Consider the following 17,468-nt stretch of genomic DNA (forward strand, 5'->3'; position numbering starts at 1 on the left):
AGGAGGAAGCCTCTGATAGCACTGACTGCCCACCTGCCACAGCAGCAGACGAGGCTCCAAGGCCCTTGCTTGAGAAAACTTTGGCTCTGTGCCTCTGCATACACAAAGCATGATCAAAAAGCTTCTTCCTGCTCCAGTGATACAAGAGCTGCCAAAGGAGATAGCCTCTCTTTGGCAATAACCTGTATCTTGATGCTTTGGAGGAACATGAAAATGGATCTTAGGCAACTGTGGACCACCGTAGAGATGTCAGAGCTTCCCTAATCCCCACTGCTAACTTCAACATGGAAAACTAAATTAAGGTTAAAATAATAAATTCTGTTTACTCTTGTTATGTTAGCTTGCACAGCTACAAATATTATTAATCATCATAATGTTGTACAGGCCTGCTTAAAAAGCAGATGCAGAGTCACAATCTGATCTCAGTTTCACTGGTACAAACTCAAAGTACCAGTAATTTAATTTTAAAGGATGTCACTGGGGTTAGTTTCCAAGTTGCCTTTAGACTGCATAAATTTTACTCTGTCCTCTCCTAGCCATACCACATTTTATTGTGATAAATTATTTATGCTAGTCAAACCATTATAAGACTGGGTTTATATGAAGCAGTATCTCCACTCAAGACAGGGATTTATTATAAAGACATTTAAAACTGGTTCCACACTACATTTAACATTACATTCGCAGCAAGTTGAAGGGTATGATGTCACTTCACAAATAATTCAAAATTCACACAAATGTAAGCAATACCTGATTGTGACAGAGGCAGTTTGTCTTGGTAACTATTGAGCTGAGTTTATAGGCTGACTACCCATATTCATTTTATCCAAATAATAAAAAAAATAAATTCAAATAACATTAATGAGGTTATATAACCAAGTATGAAGTACCTCAGTGCCAGAAGCACCAGAGCTGAGGCTGTCTGCATGCCCTTTAACCACCTGCTTTCTGTTTATGTTTTATGGGGCTGGTTGCAGTTAGATGATCACCTATTTTTTGTCCAAACATCTCCAGATTGTTGATGTTCATAATGAGTAGGTGTTTAATATTTTGCTTTAGTTGTACCATTTAGTGGGTGGTCTCCTGTCATACTACTCAAACTTCACTTCAAAGACAGAATTATTAATTTCCTCATGACCTCCATTACACCTATCTTAATGCTTCATAAAACATTCACTTATTTTCATGGCTTCTCTCTGAAGTGTGATGGAGATCTAAGAAAGCATGGTAAAACATATCCATGAAATATTAATGTTCAACCTGAGACACAAAACTGCCAGTTTATTTTTTTAAAACAAAACATTTATTTGCTGTGCTCAAAGCTCATCTGCCATTGGATTCAGTTGCAGCTGATAAAATGTTCATCATATTTACTATCAAAATTTTAAGTCAGAAAATAAGGAACACCAAACCACCTGTTAATAATTATGTAAATGAGTGACTGCATCATATAGGAATTCCATGATACTATCAGGGGGAACTACTGGCAAGGAAAAACTTATTTTGTCAGTAGAAGAACAGACATGCTCAAGAATCTGTATCACTTCTCCAGGTTTTCCAGATCTCTTTTTAGAGATAATAAAAAATGCTATATTAATAGCATTTAATAGATAATAAACAGGCAGAGATTTTTCACTCAGAACTGAGCAGTGTCCTTGGTTTTGCATTGCATTCTCCAGCCATAACTATAAACATTGAGCATTTTCAGTCCTAGAAGCAGGCACTGACTGAGAAACTTGCTGTTAATTTCAGCAAGAACAGCTACTTAGAAGAGACTTAGCCGAAAGTGAAATTATAAGAGGGAAAATTAGGTCTATCCTGGCTCAAACCAGGACACTTCACCTATGTGTCCTGGTCAGCCTGTGACAGTTCTTCATGTCCTTCTTTGTTCCAGCCACTGGGTATATCCAGCTATTTCCAGTTGCCAACTGCTTCCTTAGCCAATTTCTCTCTTCCTAGCTCAGAATATTTCTTTTCACAGCTGGAACCCAGAAAGATCACAAGTACAGTCTCCCTTCCCACTATTCATGCCTCTCACTTCTTCATAGTTCACAGCATAATATCTCTCCACTATGTGTCTGAACTACATTTGAATTGGAGTTTCTTTTCTCTGTGCCACCCAGATACAGATCATCCACAACATTAATAAAAGAAAACTCAGTTGAAGTAACCAAGCATCATCCCAAGAGAGTGACAACAGCATAAGTGCAGTGTAGTTGCAGGAAAATATTGTTCAAACCTTCATTTTGACTGATGTCTTTGGCATATGAATCGATTACTTTAATTTTTCAATTTTTCTTTTTAGAAAGGTGCATAATTGGCTAAATTTAGTGAAAAATGTTTGGACAAGCAAAAATTTAGATATCTGGCATATTGCATCTACTTCCTATCAAATTTTAGGTCCCCATTGTTCAATATGAGAGCCCTGCATTTCTCAGGACAAGAAGCTTCCTCCATTCCTCTTGTTGAAATTCCCCACTTCCCTCCAACCACTCCTTCCAGCTCCAAACTGCAGAAAGCTTTGTATGTACAGAACCCAGTTCACAGCCCCATACAAATACCAGTAATTGCTACTTCCATTTTTCCACCATCTCTATTTTTTACAGTCGAGAAAGAACAAGTTATCTCTCATGTTGTTTCCTGTGTTTGTATCATTCAGAATATCCTTCAAATACATCCAATAGCTAATTATACAGCTATAAAGTGATCAGAGTGAATGCCATTGCCAATGCAATTAACATTCTTTATGTGAGATTAACCGGATTTGAGTCACCTGCATAACTTGCTTACAATGTTAAGCTCTCAAGAGACAGAGTGCTGCTTGCCCAAGCATGCTAAATAAAGATGATTTCTTCACACAGTCAGGTCAAATTTAGAGACTTTAACTTGAAAAAAAAATATTATTTTTTTCTTTTGAAATGGTTTGCCTATAAATTGGGTCTTGACACATAATTAAACATAATACAATTAAACCCTGTCATCAGCATCCAGAGTGCCATATATTTGAAAAAAAAACAAGAAAATGAAATTAGAATCATGGATGTATATATTAATTTTAATGTAGCTATTTTATAAGCTTTCACTGAATAAATAAAATACTCACTTCCTAGACTTTCTTTGATGAATATTAAAAACCTCTGAAGAGAACTATAAAATAGGTCATGGTTATATATCATGTCAACCAGTTGTGCTATTACAAGAGTGACCTTTATAACTTCAGAATAAACTTCACTAGCAGTAATAAAAGGGAATTGTTAATGCAATCTGGACACACACCTACAATCTGTTGCACTGCTTGAGATATGTGCTGCCAGAATGACCACAGGACTGGGTCACAAGCAGCAACGGAGGAAAATTCTTTTCTTGCTTTGGGTGCTGACAGAAGTTCACCCTAGAGCTCATTTCTTCCTCTGCTCAACAATTAGTCTGAGTATCCCAGTTTGTTAGAGAGGCTGAGATGACCTTCACATGTATTATTGCCCTTTCTCTGTTCCTCAGAAAGTTAGACAGCCATATACAGGACCTCAATCTAATTAAAATGATCCTAACTACCTTAATATATTTTCTCTGCTGAGGCAACTGCTAGAGTGAAGGATTTGATGGTGCCCATAATGTAGAGGCTCAATCTGATTTAGAACTGGTTTCTTTGTCTTTGCTGAAAAGACAGCATGGGAAAAAAAAATGTTTTTGTTTTCTAGCAAGCAGTACTAAACACAAACTAAGTGGCTTTGGGGAGGGATTTTACAGCAAATACTTAAAAATTAAAGTTTTTTTTCACTTTAGAATTCTGATATAAAGGAAAAAAAATCGATAGCTGTAAGTTCCACGTCAGAATGCTGTCAATAGCACAGATACTTCATTAACTGAAACATGATCTGAATAAGTAAAGCTCTCTGTCAAAAATGAAGATGAAGAAGAGAACAGGATAACAGGATCACACTAAATTTACCTATGTTGGCCCAATAACTGAAAATGCAATGGCAAAAGCAGATGACTTGATATTTAAAAACATTCTTCTACTGCCGCTTTTTACAGAGTAGTTCCATTTTTCATTTGAGAAAAAAACACTTGTGTAGACATTGCACTTGTGCACCCTAAGCAGTAACCAATATGCAATGAGTTTGCACAGTAACAGCACAAAGCACAGAGAAGATGAACATGATAATAAAATAAAAATAGTTTTTTATCAATTGTTAACTCTTTTTTCCCTTTTATACAGTTCTCCAACTATGTTAATTTCAATTTTTACTGAATAAGGTAATTAGCATTAGGTATGGACTTTAGAGATCAAATCACATCCTTTTTTAACAGCCATATCATTATCCTGTTACAACTTGTCAAGTATCTGTGGATCAAAGATTCTGTCAACAAATAACTGCCACAAGTACACTACAAGTTGGAAATACAAGGATTTCAAGAAAAATAGAAAGACTTTTGCTCTGAAGGGCAAAACACACACTACCAATTTTTTTGTCTTGAACTGTGAATAAATATCCAGTTTTCTAGATTTTCCATGAGGCTGGGAAAGCTTATGGAACTAATTTCCAAGATATAATAGGACAAGACATAAGGCCTTCCAAATAGGCAGAGCTCAGGAAAGTAAAATAGGGCTCAGTGCCTTCACCAAGGCATTTTCTGATTTTTTCCTCTAACATCATGTCATCATAGTATACTGCTTCTATAACTAAGGTATCCCTTTCAGCCTTACAATGTCTATAGAACACCAAACACAAATACTTCTTCAAGCATCACACCAAAATACTTCTTCATCCCACAGGACCTTGTTAGCTGAAAAAAGGCTCTGGTATTAAAGATAAAATCAAAGAATAATCCAAAACAATCTTTAATACCTCTTTTAAGACATTTTTGTACTCTTCTTAGTTACGGTTTGTATTCTTTTAAGGGTCTTCTAAATATATCTTTTTCCACTGCTTCATGCCAGCCTCTTGAAGTTGATATATTAAGGCCTTCATTGATTTCCCTGAGCTTCAGAATCAATATACAAGATACACCTTTGTACATTCTCTTCAAACACCATTTTCAGTCCAAAGGAATAAAAATGAGTCTGCAATAGTTAAAACGACTTGAAAACTTATCTGAGAACTGTGCAGTAGCATCACGAAACTTAAAACGGTTAATTTAAGGAGTCATTCTTACTTCATTTAATTTTGGGCTCCGTATTATATTTTTACAAACAAAGCTTCCTTATAAATTGGAATGACATTGTTTGTTTAGTTTAATTCTTTTAAGCCAAAGGTTATGACCCCAAGCACAAGCTAATAAACCTAATTTATATCACTTACACTTCTGTCTTCTTGCTGTACTCCCAAGGTTACACCTTGGCATCTCACAAAGGCAAAAACTAGCAGGAGTGCTTGAAAAAGAAGACTGAGAAAATGTAATGCATCATTGTCACTACTCTAAACACAGGAATAATTTTGGAAGTACTGCTAATATAATTAGTTTGCTTTATGAAATTTTACTATTAAAGTTTGGCAACTTTCCACTGGCAGAACTATCACGATCAGGGAAAAAAAAATGCAACCTGCATAGACACTAACAGTATGCTATAGTTGTGCCTAAAGGCTATGTTTCCTATGCAGATGGGGCTGAAAAGAAAAATTACTTGTTTTGTGGAAGTTCTACATGTATTATCCACATCTCCCAGCAAAGGCTATTAAATGGGTACCCAGCTGAGTAGATGCATCCAGCACAGGGGAAACTTTCATTTTCTCCTACTACTCTTTCCAACGTTCTTATTGCCCATTTTATTTTATTTATTATTTTAACTCAGGAAAGGTGTAATCTTCTAGGTTTCCATGCTGTTTCCTCAGGCTATCAGTTACCACCACAATGACTCATTTTTCCCAGAGGCAATGCCTCAATCTAAATTTACTGTACAGGAAGCAAGAGATCTGTCAGAAGTCACATGCAGAAATTAATTTCAGGTATTACAGAAGAAACTTGCAAAGCCAAAAGTAGCAAGCAGCAGACTTCTGGAAAGGTTTGAGATCTATTATAAAACATTTCATTTTCCTATAGAGTAGCATTTTAACTAAGGCTCCCTTCACATGATGGAAAGGGTTCAGGGGTTTGTTATATGGAAAAGGAAGAGATATTAATACTAATTCATACAAATTCAGCTAATTCATACAAATTACTCTCCAGAATCAGCACCAGAGCAGACTTGACAACGACTTTATTAAATTCTCTAAGCCATTAGCTAAGATATCTTTATTTCAACTATAAAGCTCATTTTAAAATATTTTCAAAACAGCTAAACTTGGGCAAATTAATAACATATAAGTATTATGATATTTTTAGCATATTTTTCTCAACAGCTGAACTATTGCCATGGTCATCAAACCTGTGAGTCATATTAGAGGAAGGCTGTGGACTTAACAGATGATCCATGGTTTTGCCTGTGCTCAGTAAAGTCAATACGAACACGCACAGCCAATCTGATGTTTCCCAGAGTTGCTGGATTTGTTGGATTTATTGTGCATGCTCAGACTGATTGGACTGTCCAGTAGATACATTATTTCCTGGAAATATCATGGATAATGATCTCCAGTGGATTGTGCACACACACACAGACAAGCTGTGCCAGAGTCCAGGAACAGAATGCAACTATTCTGCTGGAGGAAGCCAAAGACAAGACAAGCCACCTAATTTTGTAGCGTGGATTGGGACTAACATGGACACATCTGTACCAGCATCATAGAGCTTCAGGGACAGGTGGCAGCCAGAAAATGGGCACAAGATAGTTGAACAATCTTGTCAAACTGCAGATCATAACCTGAGTGGCTGCTCTCTGCATGCCATTCTTGTAGAGCAAAAAGGAAGATGAGAAGAGAATACCTTTATAGAAGGGGAAACCTAGATAGAAGGATACACAGATAGAAAAAGAAGTTTAAATACAATTTTCTTTAGCTAGTTTAATGCAATTATGAAGAATTAAAACATCTAATTTCATGTATTGATGATTTTGTCCAGTATTCATAAAACAGGCCTTGATTGTATTTTACGGTTGATTGCTATGATTAAATCCGGTAAAAAAAATCAGAATATTCTAATTGGCTATGTAACATTTTACATAACAAGACAAACCTAATACTTATTGTAGCTCTGCAGGATCTGAAATTACATGCATGTTTTCATTTTAATTCCTACAGCTTAATGCTTTTTAACATATTATTTTCTTAAGGATTTCTTAAAGATTTGTAGTTTAGGACTGCAATCTGCTTGCCATCCACAGGGAGTATTACCAGAGATTATCAGTACTTAAACTGATGAAGAAGATATGTCTTGTCTCTTTTACATGTGCATAAAGGCACAACTTCAAGAGATTGACTGCAAAGGACATAATAATTTGATAGGGATTCTTTTTATGGGTTTTTTGGAAGGTATACTAGTTCTTCAAAAGTCATATGCTTTCATGAATCCACAAGAAACTTAAGTGGAGTGAATGCCTTTACAGTCTTGTAATGCTGGAAAGCAGTAAATCCTCAGTAGCTCAAGGATCTTGTCTAGCAGAAACTTTTCTGTGTCTTTTCTGAATCCCCTAATGCTTTCCTAAAGTTGACAAACACATGTTCAATTGCACATACCTGCAAACACAGATGGTAATACATGTGACTGGGTTTTCCAGTGCACTGTATGAGGCACAAGGTGAGAAAAATAAGGAGCATCTGCTTCAGGAAGGACCTTAGGATTTCTACAGAAACTCATAGTGGAATTATAAGCACTTGTCTTTGGAATTTTGGTACTGTTTCAAGAATATCAAGGAGATCCATCAGGAGGGAAAATTAACACTATTTATCTTTCTCTTTTGTGTATGTAAGTTTTCTTTAGCAGTGAGGGGCTTTTCCCCTTTTGATATTCTTTCATTTGCTCAAAACCTCTTGACCAATTACTACAAAACAACTGCTAATGCTGAATACAAATGCCATGACTGTGGGGTGCACCACAACAGGATTTTGCAGCTATTTATCCAGTTATTAGCAGGATGGATCCAGCTCTTAATTCAGTATTACTCTATTCTTAATCTAGATTCCAAGCATAGGGCAGATGCTCCCAGCAACTGCTTGCCTCACCCATCAGGTCTGGAAGCAATTTCACACAGGAAGCCTATCAATTTTTTTATTGATTCAGTAACCAAAGAACCTAAATGATGCACTGTCTTACAGGATGAAAAGCTGTTTCATGCCCTTTAAAAAACAAATGACAAAAGAATCTCTTTGTATTGAAAAAGTTGATTTTGGATTTTCTCCAATGACTTCTTACTGATCAATTGAGTTCTTCTGTGCCCTCCTACAAAGGTTTGATTTCACAGACCCACAGGAATAAGGAATTAGTTAAATAGGCAATGCTGGTCCAAATCTCTGTTAAGCAGGCATTGTCAACTGTATTAGAAGTGGCTTAATTACATTTGGCAGTTTTGTGAGGGAGAGAATTATGTCGTGCATTACAGCCTCTGAGTGTATGCATATCACTAAGGACCTCCAATTAGATAGAAACTATACTCCTAGAAGGAAAATGTTGAGCCATCACAGATGCATAATTATAAATCACAGTTGCCTTTGCAACTTGGTCTTCTTCAGAATCTGTGAAATGTAGCTTAAGCAGTACCATTAAGCAGTACTATTGTGTTTTGATAACCTTGCTTTGTCTCATACTTTGATGATTCATCCAGGTCAATTCAGTATATGACATTTGAAGTTAAAAGAGAAGAAAAGAAAACAAAAACTTGATCTGCCTTACCAAAGACAGTCAGCTCTGCTGGATCACTGTCTCGCTCCCCCACCATGTTGGTTCCAACACAAGTGTACATCCCAGCATCACTTTTTCTTGTGTTGGAGATCATCAGCTTCCCACCACGTATCTATTTCAAAACAAGGAATATATTTTTAACTTCAGATAAACAAAAGATGATAATAAAAGCTACCATTTAGGCAACAGGTTGCACCACTAAGACATTTAAAAGTTTTGTTTGTTAATATATGTATTGTTTAAAAATTGTAGTCCTATATACCTAAATATCTTCAAGATGCTCTAGTACACATTTTACTTTACTGACTTTAAGCATATGTAATTTTTTTCAATTATCATTAGGTGCTTTCCATTTCAAAATTACATTTCTTGTTGTCTCTTTGGCAATGAAGACTGCTTGTGTTTCTTACATGATAATATAAAACACCCGTGACATCCCTCTTAAGAAAGATGCAATTTTACTTAGTTTTATTAGTTAATTTTTCTGCTTTCTGAACAGTTTCCTTGTTCACTGATTACAACAGATTTATCCTTTTCCTTGAAGCAAATAGACTGAATCTAGCCCAAGCTGAGAATTCACCTGATTCCCATAAGACATAACACTTTCCTAGCTATAAAGAGTTCTTACAGAGTGTAAGGGGAAAGTAGGTGAAAGAAATAAAGTAAGCAATTTGCAGCTTTTAAAGTTACAAACAGTGTAAAAAGTTACACAATGAGGTACTTCAGAATAAGCTAGGAATATTGAAAAAGAAACTTGAGTCAGGGAATGATAACCAGTTCCATGCCACTTTTCCTTCTATCAGACAGCCTGGCCCACAAATAGCAATCACTTATATTGTTTAGCCTGAAATAACTGCCTTGGATATTCAAAGAAACAAACAAGCTTCCTAATAGAATCACAGAGTCATGGATTGGGTTCAGCAGGAAGAGACCCTGAAGATCAGCCAGTTCCAACCTCCCTGCCATGTCTAGTGGGACAACTCCCACTAGACCAAGTTGCTCAAAGCCCGATCCAACCTGGCCTTGAATGCTTCCTAGGATGAGGCATCCAGAACCACCCTGGGCAACTTGTGCCAGTGTTTCAACACCCTCACACTGAAGAATTTCCTCCTAATGTCTAAATTAAATCTACCCCCTTCCAGCTTAAAATCATTACCTCTTGTCCTATCACTGCACCACCTCGTAAAATGCAGTCAGCACTAAACGAGTTACATTCCATTACTTTAAAGTATAAAACTTTACTGAAGGAATATAAATACTAAAAAGCTAAGCATTTAGAAATCAAGAAGTAAATATGTTCCAGGACACTTCTTTTATCCTATTTGCTTGCACATACTATAATACAATTACTGGTTACTTGATAATGTAGGTATTTCTGCTGGATCCATTTTCTTTTGGTACACGGAATGAACTGCCACAAAATTCTACCAGGATTACTCATTTACCCGTTATGTATTTCTGTTCAGGAGATACCATTCTTTAGAGTATAAGTTCAGCCTTTATTTAGATTATATATCCCAATTACTAAACTAAACACAACATTACTAATGTCATCCCAAGCTGCTAGTTTTTTCCTACAGAGTATTTGTGTATCTCATAGGTATGATGGATTTAATCTTTAAAACACCTCTCTGATATAAGGTCTGATAATCTCATTTCACTGAACTGAGAACTTGAAAAGGCCAAATCATTCAAAGACATCCACTGAGTCCCCCATCTGACAGAGCACCTTACATGACTAAATCTGATGCTCTAATGGATCTGCGGTACACCAGTTATGCCAACCAAGCCTCAAGAAGATCGAGTTGGAGACCAAAACCAGAAGAAACGAAGAAATTCCCATCCCATTTGGGAAAGCTCAGAGAGGCAAACTGCCAAGACTAACACCAAATCTCTACAGGAAAGGCCGTAAAGCTGTTGAGTTCTTCTGCACTCAGCTGTAAGGCTTTAGTGTGGGCCTGGTGTTTATAGTCAACCAACTGATTTGTACTCACACTGATCCGCTCTTCCCTGTCGTCGATACGGACTTTATCTTTCTTCCAGTAGATGGTGGGCTCAGGGTGCCCACGAGGGGGTTGGCACTCCAATATGGCAGGCTCTCCAGCTGCCACCACCACATCTGTTGGGTTTTGGCGGAAGTCATCCCGTAGCACTAATGAGGGAAAGAAGAATATAAAAAATTACTAGAAGTGATGACATTGTAATGGGGAAAGAAAATAAAAGCATATATATCGTATATTAAGCAAACAAACAGAAAGTCTCAACTATTATTAGGTAATGACTTTTGTATCTTATATTTCCTGGAAAAAACCTCATAAAAGAAGTTGGTGAGGCATAACCTTTTATCCATTGAATTTTTTTTATTTCCAGATAAAAATACTGCTCTTCATTTAAATTAGAAGTATCTGTAGCACCCATTACTCTTTTTAACCTTGATAGGGTCACTTCCATTCTTGCAAAAGTATCACTGCAGGTCTGATGTGGAGTTCTTTTTCATAACAGAATACAACACATTTAATATCTGGCTTGCCTGGATCTCAACTTAAGTTACATGAAGATGTCATTACTGAATTGCAGTTACGCCTGCAAGGTGTATTATTATTATTATTATCACCAAATATACACTGAAGTAATCATCAGTTCTGAAAGGAGTGAAAGAAATCAAGCTGATGGCAGTACGATTCCAGCATTTTTTTTTTGTTTGTTTGGTTGGTTGGTTGGTTGGTTTGGTTTTGTTTTGTTTTACTGGTTCTGCAACTTTGAACTGTGCTGATCCATGACATTGAAATTAAAGAGCATTTAAATCACCAAGCTGTTTGAAAAACTAAATTAGGCAACACAGGCCAGCTTCTTATGTAAATCAAGCTTCTTTATAGAAGGATTAGGTCCAACTTGCTGGCTTCAGAGTGCTAAAATGACATCCACTTCATCGTTATTCTTCCATGTGTGTCCTAATCTCTAGGTTAATTGACATTCCTATAAACATAAAACTGAAAATAGCTGTAGATGAGCTACTGAAATAGAATTTAGGGCATTTCCCCTCCTTGAATTTCAGCTACGTGTGGCTTTCATTAGAGCTTTAAAACAGTTCTCGCCCTTAATGGAACCAGGGCCCTCTGAGAAATTAGAAAACATTGTCTCCTCATGAAGGGGCAAGTCAGGGAGAGTTCAGCAGAAATTGCTCAGTCTCATTTCATAAGCAGAGATAATTTACTGCTTTCAATGTTAATAAAACATGCCCCATTTTAACATTTGGAACTGAATACTTCTCTGTTCTGTAATAAGCCAGAAGAAAATACAATTAATACACACAAGAAATGGTCTCTGAATGGGCTGAGGTGAGTGCACTGCATATTTGTGGCACTCAAAATGATTTATGAAGTAAGTTCCATTGTTTCCCATTTTGGGATACACAGGCAGAAAACAGAGGAAATTGGAATTCCTAACACAAAAATGAGTTACTATTTAGGTCTTGCTCTTGGAAACAAGTGACAGGACAGAGCTGGCAACAAATGCAGCTCTGGTAAGAACCTGTAGTCATCTTAGGTGACTTAGGTGACTTAGGTTACCTTTTTCCAACATATAATGAAAGAATCTAACCTCAAAATATTTCTGATTAATAAAAATCACTTATACACTTCTGATTCACAAAAATCAAACTAACAGAAATAGAATATATAAAGTTTCGAGATCAAATGGAAGAAATAGCTTATGCAATGCACAACACAGGAAGAGTACGTTGAGGATCATGGCCCATTGACTATCTGGCATTACAAAATTTTGCGAAGTCAGGAAGGCACAGTAACTAACAACACAGTAACTTCAGGGAAAGAACCAGGAAAAAAAAAGTCAAGCAAACCCATCTATTTTAGGAAGCGCCGTCATGTGTTTTTGAGATCGCTATGATTTGCAGGAAGAAAAAAATATTAGGCAGTGTTATGCTCTCTTTCATACAACTCGCAAATAGATAAACATTAATCTCTTCCATTATTATTATACCAAAAAAATATCCTTTTTATTTGGCTTAATTCTTCACAAGATGACAGAACTTCAGTGCAAGCCCATCGGTGGAAAATCCCTAGAAAATCATCAGATCCCACAGCGTAATGACTTCACAGTCCTGACTCCTAACTCCTGGAAGCAATATTAAGGAAAGTGTTTTCCTTGAACACTTTACACTTCTATATGAGGCTGACAAATACTGTTTCTGGGGGTGATACATGGCAAATTAGATTAACTTTCTCTGAAACATCCCAGCAACTGTATAACATTCCAATCAGCCTCAGAATATAAGGCTAAGAGGTGATTTGATTTTATCACATTGCTTTACCCAAGTCTTACTGAAAATGTGACTTGAATGGAAGACAAAATTGATGCTATGGGGTTTACTTAATCTTGCTCTGTACCACAGCACATATGCAAATCTTGAATAGATATACCTCACTATTTCCATCAAAAGCATCCTGTGTTTTGGAGAAGAACAAAAAATGGTTGGAGAAAAATGAAATAGGGAAAAAAAATAAAGCAGGGACAGAAGAATAAAGATAAGATAAAAATGTGTGGAATGTAATTAATGGGCAAAACAGCTCAGAGGAAGAGAAGGAATACTAAGTATAGGGAAAGTGAAAACAAAAAGTCAGGAAGGAAAAGAGAAAGAATAAAAGCAGAGAGAAAGACAAGGTAAAGAGCAGAGAGTACAGGCTGCTTTATGTGATTCAGTGCTTTTAATGCAATATAACAATTACAATACAAAGCATAGACGTTAATCTGATCAGCACAGCCATCCCAGAACATCTAAACAACACCTCAAGGGAGAGGAAGCAGGGATGCTTTCAGGAAGAGACCAGGGCACAAACTAGAGATAACTGCTGTCCCACTCCAGTGGCTGTCCCACTCTAGAAAGCTACAGAATAAAGGAGCATCAGCTCTAAGTTGAGTTCACACTTATTAGCACGGTAAATAGAAAAGCTGCACCACCGTTCAGTGCATCCACCGTATCTAAGGGCACAATCATCTGTGAAAACAGAAGAATGGTTGAAAGCTGCAAGAATATTCCTCAGCCAATTATTGGCAATTGATGAGTACTTCCAAAAAACTATAAGTGTGCCTGAGGAGATCACTCTCTCCACACAAGGACAAGCCTTTTGTTCACTCATGAAACCAGCTCTCCCCTCAGGGCTTTCTTGGCCAGGCATTAATAGTAGCATTTTAAAATTTCCACACAAGTGACAAAAGGTTGTCATCAGACTCCTCTTTTTCATCCCATGTTCTTATCTTCCTTTACTCCAATTTTAACATGTTATGCAGCTCCCTTTGCACTTGCATGGGTGTTACCCCACATTTAGCAAGGGTTGCCCACGAGAAAGATCTCCAGCATCCCACCCCATTGGCTCAGCCTGGGACTTCAGCTCAGCCACCTCCTCAGGGAGAAGGAGCTGGGGAGAAGCTGCTGCACAGCGATGGGGAGGCAGGAGGGACTGGTGGTAGTGGATCAAGGGTTGGACTTGATAATCTTAGAGGTCCTTTCCAACCTGGCTGATGCTATGGTTCGATGATTCTATGATTCTGTGACCTGCTCTCCTCTGCCAGCCTGATGGCAGCACAAACAGCCTCACGTTTCAAAAGACAAAGCCTAGGAGGGGCAAAAGCTTCTGTGTGGCTGCGCCTCACTGTCTGAAAAGGTTCCAGGGAAAGGAGAGCTGGTAAGGACAGCTATACCATACACACAGCGTAGAATGGTGCTGGGGACAAAAGTTAATTAAAGTTTGATAGGTCTCTTTGTAGCTTGAACAAGCTGCTGCTGCTCAAACAAGATAGATGTCTGCGAGCTGTCACGTCAGTCTTTAAGGCATGCAAAGTCCCGTATGGCCTTTAACAGGTACCCAGGAGCACAATCATGGAAAGCAAGCACATCTAACCACGGCAGCACCCAGATAAACACTTGCAGGCCATGCACCTGCCAGGCTGAGGCAGAAAGAGGAAAAAAAAGAAGTCCCTGCTACCAAGGCAACTGCTTACCAGCACCTGCCAGCTTAGGCCCAAATCCAGGCCTCGGTCAAACTGATGCTCGTAAACTCAGGGCATTGCATAGAAACTGAATTAATTTCCACAACTGAGGCTCCAGCAGTTTGTTTAAAGGAAATGGAGATAAAGCCACAACGTTTATGGGCTGAAGGGAAGGTGACGGGGTCAGAATTATTCCAGGGTAGATATCCATGCCTTAATCCTGCTTCCTACTACAACAGCTTTCAAGTCCTTAGAAAGAAAACATTTTTACAGGATTTACATTTACATGATGATTACAAATAACCATCTGTCTGCTTCCACTTTTTCAATCTGGTCCATGTCCCCCGAGCCCCTAGCCCGTGGTCAGAGCAGCTAAGCTGGAAGGAAGAAGTGGATGCCTGTCAGGAGGCCTTGGGATAATTGCATTCTTCTCCCACCAGTGCTCAGCTCTCCATCTCCTCCTCCCAGTGCACACAGCAAACATCTGAGATTACCGTGGATGGGACTGACAGAAAGACTGTCTTTTTTTTCACTCTTTCAATGAATGGTAATGTTTTAAAACACAGATACATCTGTCATGCTGACTAGAGGGTATGAAGAGATACCGAGTAAATATTAATGTGCTTCTGTAACTTGGGTCCTGACAGTTTATCTTTCCCCTCCTATTCTGTTTTGTGCTTTTCTCAAGATAATATTATTCTCATATGAAGATTTTACACAGCCCTGTTGGCTGATCACCTGCCACATGTAGCTAAGTCTCCTCTGACCCAAGGCACTGCCTCACAGGCATTATTCTGAATCGTCATCTCTCTACCACTGCTTTGGCACTTCTCTGATACATACTGATACTCACAATCAACATGAACTATTATGTCAAATAACTGCCCAGATGTCATGCAGCAGACAGATTAAAGGCTTATTATAGTTTAGGTAACATATGGTGCAGGGGGGGTATTTTAGGACTTGGCTAATGTGTATGATCTACTGAAATAGTCCCTGAGCAAGCTGAAATGCTACCTGCTGAAATGAAGAGATGGAAGACAACAAAACAAAACAAAACAAAAACCCAAGGGTCAGAGAAAACCTTCCTCATGAAGAATAATAGTACACTCTGGGGAGGCTGCTGCCTTACCTCTTTGTTTCAGCAACTGCCTCTGTCACCATATTTTCTAAGGGAAATTTCAAAAAAAACATAACATAATGAGATAATCATCCCACACAAGACTCTCAGGAAGTTCCTGAGCTCCCTCTGCATGTTCACATACTGGGAAAAGATGACAAGAAACTATACATTTTTTTTCCTCCTATTTTCCTTCCCATCCTTCACCTACCTCCTGAAACAGATACTGCCTAGAAGACATGAATGCTGGCTAATTTACCATAACTCTGAATGCTCAGAATTTACTTCAAAATGACATCCCAAGCCTGTGACATTAATTTGTGGAGTTGTTAGGGATTTTCGAAGAGTCTAGTAGCTCAAACAATGGTTGATTAGTAGGGAAATCAAAGTAAGAAAGAGAGTAGCAGGGAGATACCACCATCAAGAAACAAAAGAAAGGGAATCTTCCTCTATGCAGATTCAACAACTTTCTTCAGCTTCATCCCTTTTCTCACTCAGTATTTTGTTTGCTGCTGAACTCAATAACCTACTCAGTACTTCCAGTTAAAGGTAGCTTGATTTCTATTCTCTGGCATCAGCAAGGGCCAAAATGTGGAAAAAACCACTCCATTCTGACACATCCTCTGAAACTTCTAACAGCTTATACATATACATACAGACATGTATAGCATTTGGACTTTTGTGATGAGCATTAATGTCTAAACATGAAATTGGACACCCTTGCTTCTAAACACAGAATCTATTAAGCCCAGTGAACAGAGAATCGCAGTGTTAGAAATCAGGTGCCTGAATCAACACTGACAAGTAAGTAGAGAGATTCCAAATTGATTAAGTTGGAGATAGCCATTTGTTGTTTTTTTTTTCACTCTTCTAAATTTCATTTGGAGGTGTACCCCAATTAGCTGACTGCACAAAGGTCAGGAAAGAAGATAGGCTTTTTCTTTGTTATTTGGAGTGCACTCTGCAAGAGTCAGACTTTGAAATTATTTCAACAGTTAACTCAATTAAGGGCACTGCTGACCTATTTTCCCTCTTACACAATTACACAGGTATAAAGGGATAGTTATTGCAGACATTAACTAATGAGTTGTTTCTGATTTTTTAAAGGCTATGATTTGTGCTGAATTAAGCATGTGCAATACAGCCTAAGTATACTTACACTTACACTGAAAAATTGTATAATGCCCTCAACTTTCTTGTGTTTCATTATGCTCACTTGAATGCAATCTGACATCTCTATAATTTTTTCCTCAAAGATTTTATTTGACTACTAGATAGCATGAAGAGGGAAGATTTTTCTAATTTGGAACATAACATATTTATGTTTAGGTTTCCTGATTGAAAACAAACTTCTATCACCTGTCTTCATTGCAATGAAACCCCAATAACCTTCTCTCTTTCTTAAACTCCTGCTTCCTTCCACCAACAATTCTGAACACTGCAGTTAACAGTCAGCAATCTCATTATCCATCTGCCATAAATCTTCAAAAGCATCACTATGTTTTGACAGTCAAGAAAGGCAAAGGGAAGCAATAAGCATAGCCAAGAATTCTTTATGAATGCAAATATC

The 17,468-nt window shown here is 37.7% G+C and overlaps 1 protein-coding gene across 1 annotated transcript in view; it reads right to left on the reverse strand.

Moving 5' to 3' along the window:
- Positions 1 to 17,468, reverse strand: part of ROBO2 (roundabout guidance receptor 2) — an 888,578-nt gene that overhangs the window by 136,238 nt on the left and 734,872 nt on the right. The window contains exons 3-4 of the mRNA XM_030448588.1: positions 10,767 to 10,924; positions 8,764 to 8,884 (exon numbers count right to left, since the gene is read on the reverse strand). Coding sequence (XP_030304448.1) covers positions 8,764 to 8,884; positions 10,767 to 10,924 — 279 coding nt within the window. The remainder of the gene's footprint in view (positions 1 to 8,763; positions 8,885 to 10,766; positions 10,925 to 17,468) is intronic.

The sequence above is a fragment of the Calypte anna genome, chromosome 1 (genome assembly GCF_003957555.1).
Source record: "Calypte anna isolate BGI_N300 chromosome 1, bCalAnn1_v1.p, whole genome shotgun sequence".
In the NCBI taxonomy this organism is placed as follows: Eukaryota; Metazoa; Chordata; class Aves; order Apodiformes; family Trochilidae; genus Calypte; species Calypte anna.